At 37.8% G+C, this 19,295-nt stretch overlaps 1 protein-coding gene across 5 annotated transcripts in view; it reads right to left on the bottom strand.

Annotated features, from left to right (window-relative positions):
- Positions 1-2,835: 2,835 nt before the first annotated feature.
- ARID4B (AT-rich interaction domain 4B) overlaps positions 2,836-19,295 on the bottom strand; it is a 139,297-nt gene continuing 122,837 nt past the window's right edge. For 3 of the 5 annotated variants that reach the window (XM_027590010.1, XM_027590024.1, XM_027590015.1), the window contains 5 exons: positions 15,057-16,271; positions 12,138-12,251; positions 9,700-9,915; positions 8,507-8,653; positions 2,836-4,597 (listed from right to left, as the gene is read on the bottom strand). In XM_027590010.1, coding sequence (XP_027445811.1) covers positions 4,470-4,597; positions 8,507-8,653; positions 9,700-9,915; positions 12,138-12,251; positions 15,057-16,271 — 1,820 coding nt within the window. In that variant the 3' untranslated portion in view covers positions 2,836-4,469. Of the gene's footprint in view, positions 4,598-8,506; positions 8,654-9,699; positions 9,916-11,320; positions 11,477-12,137; positions 12,252-13,555; positions 14,679-15,056; positions 16,272-19,295 lie in introns of those variants that run through there. The other 2 variants (XR_003519195.1, XM_027590036.1) reach the window with 2 other exon arrangements.

Raw genomic sequence — 19,295 nt, 5'->3', positions numbered from 1 at the left:
CATCCTTCAAGGTCCAGCTCTGATTATCTCACTTACGAAAATTTCCCAGCTACTTGCAATAGATTTTTTTCCAGTCCTTCATCAAACTGCATTAGTGTTAATGTACACTCTATCTAGATGTCTAAATGGGTGTCTTATTTATCCTATTTCTGTCTATCGTACCTAGTGAATGTCAGTGAATTGATTTTTAGGTAATAAAAGATAAATATTAGATTATAATTAGATAATTTAATTCAGAACTTTGGTGGTAAGATCGGATTGAATTTTGACTCTGAGAATAGATCTGCTTTCTAAAAGCTGCTTAACATGTTAAAGATTTAGGCACTACGTACAATTGGTAAAGAAAAAACATTTTCTTAAGAGTTACAACTATATGTAAACATTGTATAATGGTATGGAATAAAATGCACATTGTAGGACATTTTCTAAAAAAATAAAATAAAATAAAAGCTGCTTAACAGAAGTAATTGAGGATATAGGTGACCTTTCATAGGCCACATCAGAAAAATCGAAAAAAAAACTCACAATACTCACCTGCTTGGCCTTGGTTTTGTTTTCTGAGTCTCTTATTTAGGTTTCCCCTAATTGTGACCTTGCAGTATTTCACAAAAGATGGGACAAATCCAATTGTCCCTATTTGCAATTCAGGCATCTCCCCCCATCTTATACAGTCCAATGAAGAAATCCTAATTTTTTCATTCAGAATGTCTCCAAATCCCATTCCCTCCCTACTCTAGCATTATTCCAAGAATCATTTTATCTGTAACACTGCAACCTCATCACATCTGGCTTTTCCTGACTCTTCCTCTCCATTCTTGCCCACACATTCCATTTCTAGATGAATCTCCCTTGAATGTTACCTTCAAGGTTTGCATCTCTTCTGTGTCACCCTCACATCTGTCATCACAATTCCCATATGCTCATTCATCTCCCTCTTTAAACTCTTACGCACTGGTTTTCCCTGACCATCCAGTTTAGCACAGATTTTATTAGTTCTTACATATATTACTTCTACAACTAAACCATCAAACTATTCCTCCAGGGTATCACATCTAATATACACAAAACCCATCAAGATGTTAGCCAGAAATCCCTAAAGAGCAGGTTAAAATTAAAAGAAAGGTGGAGAAATGGACTCAAAAAGAATGAAAGGGAGCACACATTTCTAGAGGAAAATAGGATTAAAGAAGCTGTGGTTGGAGAGTTAAAAAATGATCCCCACTGCTGTTCAGAACTGGTTTTTAAGTGTTTGGAGACCACTTAACCCCTTTGAAGAGTTTAAAATATAAAGACTTTTCAGAGGAAAGTACAGATTAAGGGGCTCCTGGGTGTCCCAGTCCATTAAGTGTCCAACTCTTGATTTTAGCTCAGGTCTTGATTTCAGGGTCATAAGCTCAAGCCCTACATTGGGCTCCACACTGGGCATAGAGCCTACTTAAAAAAAAAAAAAAAAAATACAAAAACGCTTTTTACAAAATGTTAGTGGTCTTGTGTATGCTGCTTCAGCTTCCCCAATTTCCCCAGGTTAAAATTAGCAAGACCTCACTCTCAGGTTATTTCAGTAGGGAAAAAAAAGTTTTGGAGAACACTGCAAAAAACATATCCTCTTAATTTTACCAGACACTGTAACTAGGTTGATAAAACATAATAGTTCAGGTGACTAGATGAAAACTTAAGTCAAATTCTGGTAATACCATGAAATTCTCAAACTCTCCAGAGGAGCTGGGAAGAAGGGAGGATGGGCAGGAAGGCAGAGAGGCCCAAGAGTGTAAACCTTGACTACAACAAAGTTTGGAATCATTCTCTGCTAGAGCACTGTTTCTGTAACATAAAAAGTTGGTTGTATTAGTAGTTCCTTGAAAAACAAGGTTTCATGCTCAGGCAAGATTGAGAACAGTAGGGTTAAGGAAGTTTAGCCAGATATCTCTTCACAGGCCTCCTCAGTTTTTAATATGCTAACAATGAATCTCTGCAGAAAAAAAGTGCTATATATGGCATTTATATGTGACAACTCCCAAAGCATTTCCAGGAACCAGTATTCTAGAACTTCATTTTGGGAAGCACCGTTCTACAGATTTTAAAACTCATCCCTTAGAAGTTAAATAAATTTCTGTAAAAATAAAGCGTCCCCCCAAAGGTGCTTTTAAAACTATACATTTGAGCTTTTTAGGCCTTAAAAATTATTGTTTTAAGAAAGGATTGTCTCTTGGTGGAAAGTTCGTTAAGTGGGGCAAAAAACCCTAATTACCGATTTTTTAAAATGGGGAGAGAAGCAGTGGTTCTCAACTCAGATGCATATTAAAGTCACTGGAGACCATTAAAACAAGATCGACATCCAAGTTTCACCCTAGACTAATTAAGTACGACTTTTGGGGGGGCAATAGATGCCCCACCACTAGCACCACCAGCATGGGCACGCTACGAGTATTGACTATTGTTGTAACAATGCCCAGATGATTCCCATGAGCAGTGGGGCAGAGTACACTAAAAGTAAAACTCCAACGAAATTACAAGTCAGGAAAAAGTAAAAAAAGCTGCTGGTAATGGTTCCACATGTTAAAGAAAATAATTTTTTTTCTTTAGACAAACCTCCAAGTCATAAATATTCACGCTCAGACTCAAGCAAAATAGTCTATAGTGTATATACAAAGATAAAAAAATACCTACTAAATCCTGTGTCTGATTAATGGACTTTTTAATTTTTATAGGTATAATATTTCCCTTTTTTGGTATGTCAATTAAACCCCTTCTGGTAATACAGGCTGGAGATGTATGTTCCAGTCAGTCATCGTATACAGAAATGAACTAAAATTACTTAATCTTTTAGAAACAACATCAAGGATTCACAAACTATGGCATTTTATTTCAGAGCCTTTGCTTACATTTGTACAATATATTACATAATTCTTCATTGTTTGCAGATCCTAATATATACTTTATAGCTTTTATTCTATAAGCTTTTTCTTCAACGTTTTGCTGTCAACAAATCTTTACAGTCCTGTACAAATTTGAATAACTTGAAACCATTTTCAACAAAATTAGTTACTGTAAGCACACACTACAAGACTGAAAATGCTTTTCTTAGAAAAGTTGAATGTAAAGGATTCTGACACGTTAGCATCTACAACAAAACGCTTCGAAATTCTCACATGTCGTATTGCCAGAAAACAAAACATGCCAGCCCCATCCAAAAAAAAGTACACAGAACTACAATTAAAACGGTAAAACAGTCTGTACAGTAAAGTACTGTGTATTAACAGTGCCAGGTATTAAATAGCTTGAATGAACACATCGCAATATACAAATGTCTTACAACGGTGTAGAATTAAATACAAGTGCCAAACAGAACAGAGATTGGAATCATACAACATAAAGTCAATACAAGTGAAAACAATTTTGCGTTCATTTTGGATTTTATACAAGGCATTTAATTTTATAGGCCTACCACCCCGATTAGCTATTTATACTTAAAATAACAACCATCCTTTTGAGACAGTTCATATCAACAACCTTGAACCATACTAATACAGTTTACTTGTTCCTGAAATCCTCTTGTTGTAGCTCATAATAAAATAAGCAATACAAATGAATTATCTGTATTTAAGGAAAAAGAAACATTTACAAGAAAACACAAAAATATAACTGTTATAATTCATTATGAATAAATATACACTTTGAACTGGCTAAGTACAATCTTTATACATTGTTTAAGATTTAATACAGTTTATTAGCCATTTTCTTTTTTCACACAATGTATTATATCAAAATTAAAAAAAAATACTGATTTATAGAAAAATGGCAAAGTACAGTAGTTCCATTCCAATTTGAAGGGGCATGAAAAGCCACTGCAAGACCTTTTAGCCTAATTCAAACCTGTAAACATATTCAGTCTTTTTTAAAGAGAATCTTTAATATTTGGTTACCAGGACTGATGTCTAATATCCTGTTAACTGCAGGTTTTGAATTTATTACATGTGCTTGACTTATACAATTAAAGCCACCCTAAGGTGACTTGCTTTAAAAAACAATTAGCTCGTACAAATGAAAATAGGTTCATATTTTTTCATAAATAAATGGAAAAATATCAAATGTTCCAGCTTTAACAAAATACAAGGGAATACATATACAGTAAGTTATCTTAACATGTTCTGGCCCACCGAATAACTATGCTTACTGTATTGTCTCTACAGGCAGTGAAAAGCCTCCATTTGCCACAGTGGAAGGCCTTCAAGTTACCAGACACACAATTCCCAGACAAGTTGGAAACAATTATTGCTTGAGGAAAAGCAGTTCATTGTACTTTTTCTTCATAAAAAAAGTGCACTTAAGTGCCAAGTCAGCTTGTCAAGAAACAATTTTTAAATATAAAATAGTGCTTGTCTGATTTTTTTTTGTGCCACTGTGCAGTATAAAAAAAGACGTGGCCCTCAACAGCCATTAAGTGCAAAGTGCTTTAGCAAGTCCTGCTGTCACCTGCACTCAACTGACATTCCGTTCTGGGATGCGCTGGACATCGACGGCTCAGCTAACGTTAACATAACAGCAGCTGTGATGGAACTGGCTGAAGGGGAGGAGGACGACGAGGACGTGGCAGCACCTGGAGAGGGAAGGCCGGACCAGAGGCTTAGTAAACGGACACACAACCGCAGACAGACAGACAGCGCCGGTCCTCTCAACCAACATGCTGTGGTATTCCCTAAGATCACTTAGCTGACAAGAGTAGTCCGTGTGTCCCAATACCTACCATGCTGTAAAGAGAGGAAAAACTAGTGGATCTCAAGAAGCTAGGCCATGCCAAACTACAGAGTTCACGAGAAAGGACAGATCAGGGAGTGCTGCTCCCGCACGGACCAGTCAGGAAGAAAACAAAAGCATGGGCCTGGTCTACTAAGACCAACAGGAAAAATCGGTAATCCACCCAAAACGCGCTTCCCTCCTCCTAATTCCTGCATCTTCCTGTGTTGGGAGTTTCTTAGGAATTTAAATGGTGATGAGAACGGAGGGCTAATTGATCTGCATTCTCCTGCACTCGTTTACAAAGCAAAGGACACATTTGTTATTTTCCTCAGGGAAATTCTCGCCTTGTTATCAGTATTTGGAAAAAAAAAAAAAGTTTCCAGGAATACATGCACAAGGTAAAAGAAATTCCTTCAGTACAGGAATATAAGGGGGAAAAGCAAATCTTCTGATCAAAAACCCTCCTAAGTCCTCCAAATAACACTTCCCCATTGTTACCAGTTGCTTCATAGTCTTTAACACTCTAGAATAGGAGCTGGCAAATTATTGCCCCCAGGCCAAATCTGGCCCACCTGCTTCTGTTAAGAAACATTTACCGGAACACAGCCATGCCCATGTATTTACATCTTCCTATGGTAGATTTCACACCTACAATGGCAGGGTCAAGTTGTTCTAAAGAGACCACTTGGCCAACAAAGCCTCAAGTATTTATCATCTGCCTCTACAGAAAATGTTTCCAACCCCTGTTCTGGAGGAATGTTATCTCCAAAGCTAGAGATACGATATGCAAATTTAACACGTGTAGCTACAACTCTACTTTAAAAAAAAGGTGGAAGCATCACAGTATAGTGTTTTGACTCTTGATTTTTTGTTTTAACAGTTAACTATCTTATGAAACTGTTCCATAGCCATACATATACAGATACCTCTTTTCCTTTTCTTTTTTCTTTCAAAATTTTATTTATTTGAGAAAGAGAAAAAGAGAAACAATCGGTGGGGAGGGGCGGGGGGGGAGAGAGGGGGAGAGAGGGGAGGGGGAGGGACAGAGAGAGAGAGAGAGAGAGAGAGAGAGAGAGAGAAGCCAACTCCCTGCTGAGCAGGAAGCCAGATGTGGGGCTGGATCCCAGGACCTAGAGATCAAGATCTGAGCCAAAGGCAGGCACTTAACTGACTGAGCCACCCAGGCATGCCCCCTCTTTTTCTTTTCAAAGTTGAATAGTATTCCATTATATTTATGAATTGTAACTTCTTCAATCCCTAGTCTCTTCCTGTTAACAACAATGTAATGAGTATTTTGAGCATTTTTTAAATTTTTTTAAGATTTTACTTATTTGATAGAGAGCGAGGGAGTACAAGTAGAGTGGCAGGCAGAGGGAGAAGAGAAGCAGCCTCCCCAGTAAGCAGAGAGCCCGATGATGCGGGGCTCGATCCCTGGACCCTGGGATCGTGACCTGAGCCAAAGGCAGACGGCTTAACCAACTGAGCCACCCAGACACCCCAATTTTGAGCATTTTAAATAAAATTTTAAATGTCTAACTTTTTCTTCAATGTAATGTTACCACAATTTAAAATAATTTCTATCTGTTATAAATATTACAACAAACTTCTTTATGGTTACTATTTTTCCTTGAGACCTATTCTTAGAACTGGAATTAGCTAGTTCTCCAAATATATAGTCAAACTGTTTTCCAAAATAATTGTGCCAATGCTTCCAGCAATGTATATGAATTTCACTATATTTTCCTAGCACTGCTTTCAGTTATACATTTGGGGGGCGGCTAGGAATAGTATCATATTTGGCTTTTCTTTGACAACTAGGATAGTCATTTTCCTACTGATATATTTTATTTACCTGAGAGAGAGCAAGAGAGAGAGAGAGCATGAGCATGGGGATGGGGAGGGCACAGGGAGAGGGAGAAGCAGGCTCTCCACTGAGCAGGGAGCCCGACGCGGGGTTAGATCTCAGGACCCTGGAATCATAAGCTGAGCTGAAGGCAGACGCTTAAACCGACTGAGCCACCCAGGCGCCCCTTCCTACTACTGATACTTTCATAGTATTTAGGAACTGACTTTTAATGCTAACTCCCCAGAGAAAGCATCCATTTATCAGAATCACTTACTATAGAGAATCTGTGGTGACCACATATACGAAACACTGTTTTAGAGGAGCAGTTTCTGGATAGACCTCTTACTACATAAAAAACACTCTAAAAAGGCTTGGATGACTTTAAGAGTAAGGAGCTCTAGCATAACCCTTTAAATAGTATGCTTATTATAATTGATTTTTAATCATTTTTAGATGGTTATATATCAAAAAGAACCCTGATCCCCTTCCTTTGACAGAATGTTTCTGTATATACTTTCTATATATTAACATTTAATTTCTTTTCAAATTACTCCATAACCCAGACTTTCAGCCAGTGCATAAATTAAAAAGCCTAGACAAAAGGTGGAGAGAGTTATTGGACTTATCGCAACAGCAAAAGTGGGAAGGAAAACATTGCTCTGAAGAAAAAGAAAATGAAAATCAAAGTGCTTCAGAGAATGGGAGCAGTGTCAAAGGAGGAGGACTGGAGAGGCAAAATCATAAGCTTGAAATGACACTGTCCCCTCCCTCCACCCCTAATGTCCGCTTTCTGCATTCACTACAAAACTATAAAACGTGAGATTTTCCTAGGGTTCCCTTTCTCCTAGGGTCACCTTCTCTACCTCCTCTGCTTCCCCACCCTTTCCTCCACTTAATCAGCTTTAATCCAGCTTCTCCATCTCCACAGCTCACGTAAATGCTCTTGAAAAGGTCACTTTCATTCCCTGTTTAAAACTTTCAAATAGTTGTCCATCTCACTTAGAATAAAATCTGAACCCTTCATCCTTCCCTACAAGGCCCCACGTGATTTGGCTTCTGCTTACCTAACTTCTGTCTCTTACCACTTTCACCACAGTGGTTTTCTTTCTGCTCCTGAAAGGCACCAAGTGTATCGCCCCTCCTTGGAGCAGCTGTTCTCAATCTGGGGCATTTTGCCCCCTAGAGGATATCTGAAAAATGTCTGCAGACATTTTTGGTTGTCCTGGGGGGGGGAGGGGGCGGGGGGGGGCAGCATCCAGCGGTTGGAGGTCAGAGATGAAGGATGCTGCTAACCCATCCTACAGTGCACAGAACAGCCCCCACAGCAAAGAATTATCTGGCCTAAAATGTCAATAGTTCCAAGTTTAAGAAACTCTATCTTAGGGAATACTTGCTGCTTTCTATGCCCAGGACTCTTATGGACTGAATTGTGTCTCCCTAAATTTCTCTGTTGAAGCCCTAACTTCCAATGTGACAGTATTTGGAGATAAGCAATATATTTCCTGTTGTTTAAGACCCCAGTCTGGGGTACTTTGTTGATGGCAGCCCTGGCAGACTAAGAGAATTCTTTTCCCTCAGATTTAACTTCCTCTGGTCATTCAGGTCTCAATGAAAATGTCTTGACTACTGGTAATCTAACACAGCCCATCCATTCCCTGCCTTAACATTATTCTCTTCACAGTGCTGTTCACGATCTGAAATCTCATTTGGGTTTTTTTTTTTTTAAGGCAGATTGTAAACTCCACGAAAGTGAACGTTGTGATTTGAGACAATTGTTTTTCTTTAGATAAACTTTTTCCATTTTATAGATGAGGAAGGTAAGAGGCAGAGCAATTAAAGAACTTGCCCGAAGATACATAGACATAAACTCACATGAGTCTAAATGCAGTCATAAACTGCCTTGTAAGTAAGATTAATACTTACTTTCTCTCTCTTTCTTCTTTAAACGCTTTCTCCTCCGATCAATGGAAGCTACTTCAGATTTTAATGACAGATAATGTTTTCTGATTTCCTGAAGTTTTTCTTGAAGAATTGTGATACGTTCAGCACTTGTCATATTTTCCAGGTCCGCTGTGAATTTAAAACTTTCATCAATATGTATTTTTGAACAAAACTGTAGTACATAAAAGCATATAAGTATGGTTGTAGAAAAAGGTCAAATAAACTAAAAATAAGGCTTGTGGGTATTTGTTTCCCTGAGTTTTTTTTTTTTTTCCCTAGCCTAGAACATAAAAAGCTATGCCTATATAGGAGCGCCTGGCTGGCTTAGTCAGTTGGGCAAGCTACTCTAGATCTCGGGTAGTGGGTTTCAAGCCCCACATCGGGTAAAGAGATTACTTAAAAATCTTAAAAAAAAAAAAAAAAGGAAAAGAAAAGAAAGCAAAGCAAAGTTATGCCTATATATGCCTGGTACATAATACATGTATGGTATCCGTTGAATGAATGAATGTGCAGAATTAAAAACTTTAGGACCTAAACACGTATGCTAAAAACTCAACATTCATATACAGTATCACTAAAAATCATATTTAGAAATAAGACTAGAGAGACACCAAAATGTAAAAATCATAATATAGTTTTGAATGTCAGGACTGTGGATAAATTTTTCTCTTTTGTCCTCTTTTTAGATTTTTATGAGTATGTATAACATTTTTTTATGTATAACTTTTAAATTGTAGTAACATTTTAGCTAAATCTAAAAAGCAGTTTTCAATTTCCTAAGAATATCTCCATATGTGAGAAACTCTGGGATAATCTTTTTCAAAAAGTCTTTAGTATGGAGACTTCTCATATAAACAAAAGTACACAGAATAATAATGCAGTCCCACATATCATCATCCAGCTTTAGTGATTAGCAATTCACGGCAAATCTTGTCTCAAATGTCTAACATCCTGTCATAAATATCTAGTTAATGTTGGTATTTGCCTGAATTGCCTTGAAATTTTTCTTTTAGGAACTTGTTCATTCAAATCAAGATCCAACTGAGCTCTCTACACTGCAGCTGGTTATGATGTGTCAAGTTTGGTTACAGCCTCTTTTTCAGCGTTATCAGCCTCAAGAGTTACCAGGCTGAAGTTTCTTCCTCTTAACTGTCAGTTTACTAAATGTCACTTACACATCTGAAAACTCCATTTGTAAACTTTGGGTAATCGATTACTGGGTTCCTTGAGATCAGGATCCTTATCTCCATTCTTTCCACATTTTCCTGGGGACTGTGTCCTTGCAGGAGATTTGGTACTGTGAGATTTCATTCCAGTGGAAACTGATTTGACTGGCTGAGTCTTAGTTACACTTTCCCCAGCAGAAAGTTCTTCACTATCACTACTGTTTGCTGAAAGAAAAATAAAAAGAAAAGCATTAGTAAACAGAAAAGTAACAAAAAATTTGTCACCAATTTTAGTTAAACAATTTAAAATTAACCACATGAATTCATTACTAAAGTAAATACCTTGCTTTATAGACCCTGCCTAAAGACCTGGAAAGTCATCATGTACAAATACAGCAGCATCTCAGTTAAGGGAAACAAAAACAAAACCAAAAAATTCTTACCTGAATTGCCAATAATATTTTTAAAAAAAAACATTCAAACTAATCTTCCATTATACCTGGTAGACTGTCAAATGTATCATAATTACATATTTGAATGGCTCTTTATTCTGTTACTATTATACAGCATTTTTTTTAAATGACTCATTATAGGAACTTAAATTTAATATTTTAGGTTGTATACAGATCATGTTCACGTAACACTTTTCCTACTCCTCTGGCCACAAGCAAACAATGATAGATAATCATGAAATTCAATAAAAAATAGTTTGGGTTCCCAAACTCTAAACTTCGATGTGTATGATGATTTTCTCCTCAAGTAACTCCTACATCGTAGCTTGTTGACTAAAATAAACCATCAGTTCGACTCTGGTAAATATATTCGGTGTGAAGATTTCACAAATCTATGTAAGAACTATGTACATCTGCCTCTGCTGAGTAAAGCCTCAGTCCTTCAATAAAAAGGCTTAACCTTGCCAGTTTACCATGTGAATAGGTGATGGGATTGATACTTCCATGAATTACCGCTTTCTGGATACAAAGTATTATCTGAGATTCCATGAGTTGGTTCCACTTTACTAAATTACTCTCAGAAAATGGTTTCCTCATCTGATTTACCAAGCCTTTAGCCCAATCATTAAAATGGAAGAATACAATTAACTACAACTGCCACAGAACAGTTATAGAATACCATCAAATTTAACTGCTGTACCTCGAAATTGTAGGAATACATTAAATGACTTATTGAAGATGAGCCCTCTTAGGAAATGTCATTTAAATGGTAAAGTCTTGTAGACAAAAGTATCACTGTGTAGTAACACTTTCAATATCCTGTCGGTTATTCCAAGTAATTGGTGATCAATTTGGCATGTATTTATTCTTTATTTAACAACAGCTACCCCCCAAAAAAGCACAGTTAGGCTCTCAAAGCCTGAAAAGTATTTAGACAGAAAAGGTACAGAACTCCTCCCACTGTGGTGTTTGGAGAATGGAGAAACTCCACCACTCCTTTCCACACATCTTAAACGAATCCCCTCCCAATCCCACCACTGCTGCTCTGGAACCCCTGGCAACTCCTAGCTAAGCCACCCAAGGCTTGGCCCCACTCTGATGCAGTGGTCTGCCTCAGCCTGGCTTTCATGGCCTTGCTGAGCACAGCCGCCCGGGGCCCCGAGGGACGCCATATTCACCGCCTGGAAGTCATATGGGCTCAGCAGAACCTCGGGGAGCTGGCCGCATAACCCTTTTCTGCACTGAAGTGCAGCCAAGCCGGCCGATAGCAAAGGTCAGGCAGTGGAGGTGGCAGGAGTCTCCTGGAAGAGCAGCAGGAGGTCAGTGTGGGGCACCTGAAAAAAAATTCTTTACATATTTTCTGCTTCTCACTTTGTCTACAAAAGAGAGATAAAATGTGCAGCTCTCAGGAGAAATACAGTATATAAATTCCTGTTGGTCAACAAACAGAGCCATTACTAAAGTTAAATCTTTAGTACTGTATATAGCTGCTCTTGGGACACATAGTTTGGGGTACCAAAGATAAAAGTAATAGACTAGAGCTGTTGGAATTACAGCTCTAAAGCTATCTTGATTCTTCTCTTCCAGTCTGATTTTGCCTTGAAGACTTACAAAGCAATCAATTTCATTGTAATAAAAATAATATATAATTGAAGCATTTTCAATTATATATGGCACATATAATGACAAGTGGAAAGAACTGTGGGACATAAAACTAACAAAGATGTTGAGCTTATATTATATTGGCTATTAATTTAAAAAGGATTACCTGATCATTCATCAGCAATCAATACCACTGCTGAATATCAACACCAAACTGCTTAATCCTAGAATTTACCTAGGATCAGAAGACTTCTGTGTGACTTTTTTGAGGGCAGAGACAAAATCAAAATATTTAACTATCCCATATCCTGAATACCCTTTTCTTAATGGGGGGAAGAAAAAACATATCCGCCATTATTTTTATATTTAAATAATGAGAGGTTTCACACTTACTGCCTTTTCCCTTTTTTTTGTTGTTTACCACTGTTGCTTTATGGCTTCGCTTCTGCTTTTTTGATGAACTTCCTCCTCCCTGAGATTCTTTCCCTCTTTTCTGACCTGTACAGGCTACGATGGGAAAGAAATTATTAAGTAACACAAAATAAAATCAAACTTTCCTAGGTATAAATTAATGCCACATTTTAGAAGCATAGAACAATTCCGAAACCATGCATGTTCTTTATGAGATTTATAAATTATCATAGAAATTACTGTAATTTTTAGAATTATCATTAATGCACTGAATTACTGCACGTAATAAAAGAGTTTTAAAAAAGCAAATAAAGTATGCACATCCTTCTTAGAAAAATCAGATATAAGCTAAAAATAGTTCTCAACTTAGTACTGGGAGTTTATGAGTCTAGTGATTCAAAAACGGGTAAATGCTGAAAATAAAAACTGAAATTTGTTAAAATTCAATAAAACCAAAATAAATATTAAGATTTAATTACAGGTAAAAATACTGATTTAATATTTTTAAAATGATATCATCATATTAACGGGATAAATTTTAGTAGTAATTCACACTTAGTTATTTTATCAATTTATTTATTTCAACAATGACTTCACTGCCAGGGCACTGGTTAATGCATATACCATTTACAAATCGAGCATAGTAATTCTAAGAAACTTTTCATCTTCTTGGTAGGAAATTATCCCGAAACATCATAAATGTCTCCTCCCTTTTCTTCAAAGACTAGCCTACGTCCTACATCTTCACTAAGACCTTCCTTGATGCCCAGGCTTCATGACTTGACCACTACTACTTCAAACAGTAGTTTCAGTACATTTTTCTATACTATTATAACTTGGTCCTCAGCATCTGCTGTGTTTCTGTGTATTTCTAAATTATATGTGTCATCTACCAGACTTCTTCAGACATTCAGAAAGTCTCATCTCTATTCAATATAATGTCAGATACTATAATGACATGATATAAATATGATTAAAAAAAGTCATGTTTCCACTAAGAAATATTTCTTAGTCCTGTTACCAACGGTAAAATCAGTCTTGAGCATAGAAGACATGGCTTCCTTGGTCAAAAATGGAATAGGCTATTAACTCTTTTGTTTGCAACTTCCTAGAGTTTTTTAATTACACCTTACTGATCACTTTTCCCAATGCTATTTTAAAATAACAACTTAAATGAGGGGCGCCTGAGTGGCTCAGTTGGTTAACCGACTGCCTTCGGCTCAGGTCATGATCCTGGAGTCCTGGGATCGAGTCCCACATCGGGCTCCCTGCTCAGCAGGGAGTCTGCTTCTCCCTCTGACCCTCTTCCCTCTCGTGCTCTCTCTCTCTCTCTCAAATAAATAAATAAAATCTTAAAAAAAATAAAAATAAAAAAGTAAAACAACTTAAATGAAACATAAAGGTGATTAAGATAACGACTATATTGAAGCACAGAGTCTTAAAAATAATTGCCAGACTTCTCCCTAAAAGAGTATTAATTCTGAAGCTCTCAGCTGCAAGAAATAAAAAGTTTAATGTAAGCTAATTGAAGAGAAATCCTAAATTTAAATTGTAAAATTTACATTTTTACTTTTGATATAATGTGAATTTTAAGAAATAAAGTTCTTAAAATGAGGCCATATGAAATGAGTGCTTAAGAACTTATTTCTAAAGAGAGATCAATTCTAAAAACTATTATATGCTTTGATTTGATAAAGCAGATGGCCTCTGTTACCCTAAATTTGGGAGTACTTCTCAAGTTGAATACTTTTTAACCTGGTCAAGATTAAGATTCTAAAGAGCACTGCTAACTTAGTCTATCAGAAGACAAGCTCTTGCATCTTTTCTTCATGGCACACATACTGTCGCTGTATGAATGTGAAAACACAATGAAGATCCCAATTGAATTGCAACTATATTTTTCACTTAATATTTATTTTTTTTAAAAGAAATATTTTAAGTCAAGATTTGTGTGACAATAATACATCAATTATATCTCAGTAAAGCTGAAAAAAGAAAAAAAGGAAATATTTGTATGAGAAAACTTGGAATTAATTCATTTGAACTCTATCACATCTCCTTAAGTTCAGCTAAAAACATCAGCTAGCATAATAAAAACTGCATGTTATATAAAATACACATCCTATCTTTATAATGGAAAAGTATGTTTCAAAGCCACGTGTCAGCGTATATTATATTCATTTGAGGACACCTGAATGAAATGGTTTATAAGAAAAATGATGACAGAAGTATAGCTATGGCAAAATCAAAAGGCACTAATCCTTTTGGGAAGTACTAATTTGAATTTCCACTTTTAACAACTGCACGGAAAATCAAAAAAGTATTACTGTAGGTTATTAACATACACATTGGTCCTTCAATTTGGAAGCTATGCATCTAAGAAAGCATCAAATTCCTTTACAAACTCACACAAGTTAGTCAGGCTTGAAAATCAGTTTGACACGGTTGTCTGAGGAAGGCAGTGCCTGGACAGTTGGTTGCTCCAAACCCCTACATACAGTATTTGGTTAAGGGTGGAGGGGTCTGTCAATAAATCAAAATGTTTGTGAGAAACTGCACATTACAATCGCAAAAACAACGTTACAGAAATATATTTAAGCTGCTCATGCCATACAGTCAACCAGTGTATAATGAATTTTCAAAAAGGTTTGGGTTTGGTCCTCGGTGCATTTCTAGCCTGTGTTCTGATCCACTATGAAATGTAATAGACAGCTCAAGCAAAGGACATTAAATCCTCAAGCTTTTCAATTCACTCGCTATTCATTACTCAAATTACCCTTCAAATTTCCATTTTTACCATGTTCACACAAGTACTTCACCTAAACACCTCACGTTCTAACAAGAGACACCGTGAAGCCCTTGAAAAGGTAAGAAGGGCAATGTGTACTTTTTGCTCCTCACCTTTGTCAGGCTGTTCTGGCTCTGGCTGATTACTACTGCTGGAGCTCACACTTGCGTCAAAGCCGGCCGGTGAGCTGTTCCCTTCCGACTGGAGGTCTTGGAGCTCCCCCGCGACACTATCCACCTCAATTGTGCTATCCGTTTCGCTCTTGATACTTCGAACCTCCTCTTGGTTTGGAGCCAGTGGCTCTGATACTGTCACGGAGGACTGCTGCCGACCGGCTTCTGTTACAGTGACCGAGGAAGGCGATTCAGGTGTAGTAGGAGGGGTATTGAGCACTGAATTGCTGCCACTACTCGGAAATTCTGCTTTTTTGTCACTGACCTCCACTGGTTTTTCCTCAGCAGGTTTACTATCAGCACTGGCTGGAGGCGGTGTTTCGAGCTCGGCACTGGGTGAGCAGCTCTCCTCCTCGGCCACAGTCTGCAGGGACCCCTCCGCCGGCCCCTCTTCTGGGGCAGGATGGGGCGGGGAGGCTGCTGCCTCCGTGTCAGAGTCTGAAAAAAGCTCCTTCAGTGTTTTTTTAGGCCATTGTCCCTGAATGCTTGACCAGACGTCTTTTCGATCTTTAGCTCTGCTGTTCTGAAGTCTTTCGTCAGAGTTATTTAAAAGTTTTATCCTTTTTTCTGCCACCTCTGAAAATCCTGAATAGAAACCAGTTGTCCGTAGAGATTTTCTCTTTTCCTCCAAACCGTTATATTTCTTAGTTGGCGTCATCTTTGTTTTTGATTTTTCTTCTTCCTCTTCATCTGAAGAGCTGTTGCTACTGTTCTCTATGCAAAGTGATTCTTTGTTCTTGGCCTTATCCTCCTTTTTGCCAGGTGATCCGGTTTTTAAACATTCCTCTGTATTGCAATACCTTCTTTTACCACGTTTTACTTGTGGCTTTGAAGACTTCTCTGTGGTGTCCTTCTTAACATCCTTTCTCTTTTTTGTGATTTCATCTTCTTCTTCATAATCAGTATCTTCAGATAATCCTTCCATATCTTTTCTTAATCTTTCTGGAGATTTTGACACTGGTTTGGATATCGCCAAATCTGCGTGGACTTTGTTTTCTTCTAGCAAAGACGAACTGTTTTGTTCCTCTTTTGCAAGAAGATCATTTCTGGTGTGGGTCAAATGATCAATCTTAGAGTCTTCTTTGCCATTGTTATCTATGTCTTGAGCACCAGTCTCATCCTCCTGCTCACTGTCTTCAGCAGAACTTTCAGAAGCTAGAAAATAAGATGAAAAACTGATGAGTATGATAACGACACTAGCAATGTCTTCCCTGTGCAAGGCAGTTTAATATATCAGCCCCTGTGGTTATAGCCCTCTTGGGTTGCTAGGTTTTATCCCCATTTTGCAGGTGAGCAAAAGGAGCTTTGGAGAGGGAAGATACACAAAGATGGTAATGTTTTATACTGGGAAAGTGGCTGTACTAACACTACTGTACACTTTTGCCAAAACACATCACACTGTAAGCATGAAAGTTGTGAATTTTATTGTTTGTAAATTATACCTCAATAAAGCTCATTATAAAAAAGAAAGTTCTCAAATTTATGAGTAGAATATAACAGCGCAGTCAGGACGCAGTCCCAGGCCCAGGTAATTCTAACTTTAAAGTCTGTATTCTTATGAAATTGTAGGCTTCATTTTCAGTGTAGCAATGATTATTCAAAGATCTGTGAAGAACGCATTTCCACAATGTTTTAAAGAACGACACAACTAAGTTAAGTAACTGATGCCTTACATAAAAATACTTACAGAATTTATTTCTTAAAAATTCATTTTAGTAAATGAATTCAATTAAGTGTAAAAAATAATTGCCAGGAGGCCTGGGTGGCTCAGTCAGTTGAGTGTCCAACTCTTGGTTTCTGTTCAGGCCATGATCTCATGGGTCCTGAGATGGAGCCCCATATTGTCGGGCTCTGCACTCAGCAGGGAGTCTGCTCGAGACTCTCTCTGTCCCCCTCCCCACCACTTGCATGCACTCTCTCAAAATAAATAAATAAATCTTTAAAAATAATGATTGCCTTTGCTATGATTTTAATATAACATTTACTGAGAAAATGCTACATGCCAGATGCTTTGATATGCTTTGTATAGACTGTCTGATTCAGTTTCACAATAACCCTAGGAGGGGCATGTTATTATTGACCCCATTTTATAGTTTAGGAGACTGGGATTTAGAGAGGTTAAACTACCCCAAAGAGCTAGTAAAAGTCGAGATGAAAGCGAAAACCAAAGTCATTTGACTCCTGAATTTAGAATCGTAATTACAAAACTACGTATGTTCTTTAGCTAAGTTTCTTAAAAGTAAAAAATAATTGACACAATTACGACAGTTAAAAACATTTAAACTTTTCTGTATAACCGATTTTTTTTAAACGGATATCAAAGCAATGTGTATATATGACTACAAACAAATGTAGACACATAACAGAAAACCAACAGCTCTTCTTTCTCCCTCAGCCTGCAAAGTCTCAATACTATTTCTTCGGATAGTCTAATATTATTAAGAGATAATAAGAGTAACTATTTGTTCACTTAGGAAGTTTAGTCTGCAACGAGCAGTGAGGATGTTTTCTTATTAATACTCCCATCTCCTGCCATACTTTCTATATATAGTTATCTTTAGTTAATTAAATATACTATTTGTAATGTACATAAATGTGATTCACTGCAGAAATAAATAGCCTTGATAAACTTCCTTTCTCATAGAGCTGTTTATTTTTCCAAGTTTCCAAAAGTCCTTCTTTTCTACGTTATGTCTTCCTTTTGTAGGCCTTTCACATTTCTTTCTTTTTTTTTAAGATTTTATTTGTTTGAGAGACAGAGAGAGAGAGAGAGAGAGCGAGCACGTGTGGAAGCACTGAGGGAGAGGGAGAAGCAGACTCCCCGCCGAGCAGGGAGCCCGACACAGGGCTCAATCCCAGGACCCTGAGTTCATGAATCGAGCCAAAGGGAGACACTCAACCAACTGAGCACCTGTGAAAAGCCAGGTGCCCCTTTTCACATTTATTTCAACTGTTCTGTAAAGTCAAGCACTCCATCCAGTTCCCTTATTCACCAAATCTCTCTGTCCTAAAGGCCTACTTTCTACTCCATCCAGGTGGTTGCTCTCTGGGTCTGCTCTAACAGCCATCATCCTAGAATTCCCTTCACCGTTTTCTCTTGACAGAGACCCACTGTTAAGTGAACTGCCCATCTTCCTCCTTCTTAGTTTAGTCCCATGGGTTGCAGCACATCATCTAGTACTTTCCTGAAAAAGGTACATAGCAGATATTCTTCGTCTATATGTCTAAATACATGCTAACCCTCAAACTTCATTGTTTTATGGATAGTTTAACCAGGTACAGAATTCCAAGTTGAAAATTATTTCCCTTCAAAATTTTGAAGGTACTTTTGCTTGTGTTAAAAACACTACTTTCATTTGTCTTCTCATCCTTAGTGGTGGTTTTTTATTCCTGGTGTTTTATTTATTTATTTTTTTAAATGTTATTTATTTATTCATAAGGGTCAGAGAGAGAGAGAGAGAGAGAGAGAGAGAGAGAGAGAGAGAGAGAGAGAGGCAGAGGCAGAGAGAGAAGCAGGCTCCCCGCCTGGTGTTTTAAAAATTCATAATAATGTACTGGGGCATGGCTCCTCCTTCACTAATTTTTCAGGTGTTTGATAGGTTCTTTCAATATCAATGTCCTGGGGCGCCTGGGTGGCGCAGTTGGTTAAGCGTCTGTCTTCAGCTCAGGCTCAGGTCATGATCCCAGGAATTGAGCCCCCCCTGCCCCATCTGGCACACTGCTCATTAGGGAGTTTGCTTCTCCCTTTCTCCCTCTTCCTCACCACCACCACCCCCACCCTGCCCGCTGGTGCTCTCACACACACACTGTCTTAAATAAATGAATAAAATCTTTAAAAAAACAACATAAAGATTCATTTTGTCAGTTCTGAGGATTTTTCTTCTTTTAGGGGCACCTGGGTGGCTCAGTCGTTAAGCATCTGTCTTCAGCTCAGGTCATGATCCCAGGGTCCTGGGATCGAGCCCCGCATTGGGCTCCCAGCTCAGCGAGAAGCCTGCTTCTCCTTCTCCTACTCTCCCTGCTTGTGTTCCCTCTCTCACTGTCTCTCTCTTTCTGTCAAATAAATAAAATCTTAAAAAAAAAAAAAAAAGATTTTTTTCTTCCTTTAGTTACTTGGCAATTTCTCCACCCACCCAAGGATTATTCCAGGATGACCCTAATGATTGATATGTATATGGC

Source organism: Zalophus californianus, chromosome 15, assembly GCF_009762305.2.
Source record: "Zalophus californianus isolate mZalCal1 chromosome 15, mZalCal1.pri.v2, whole genome shotgun sequence".
In the NCBI taxonomy this organism is placed as follows: domain Eukaryota; kingdom Metazoa; phylum Chordata; class Mammalia; order Carnivora; family Otariidae; genus Zalophus; species Zalophus californianus.
The sequence above is the reverse complement of the archived record's forward strand: the minus strand, read 5'-3'. Positions and strand labels throughout refer to the sequence as shown.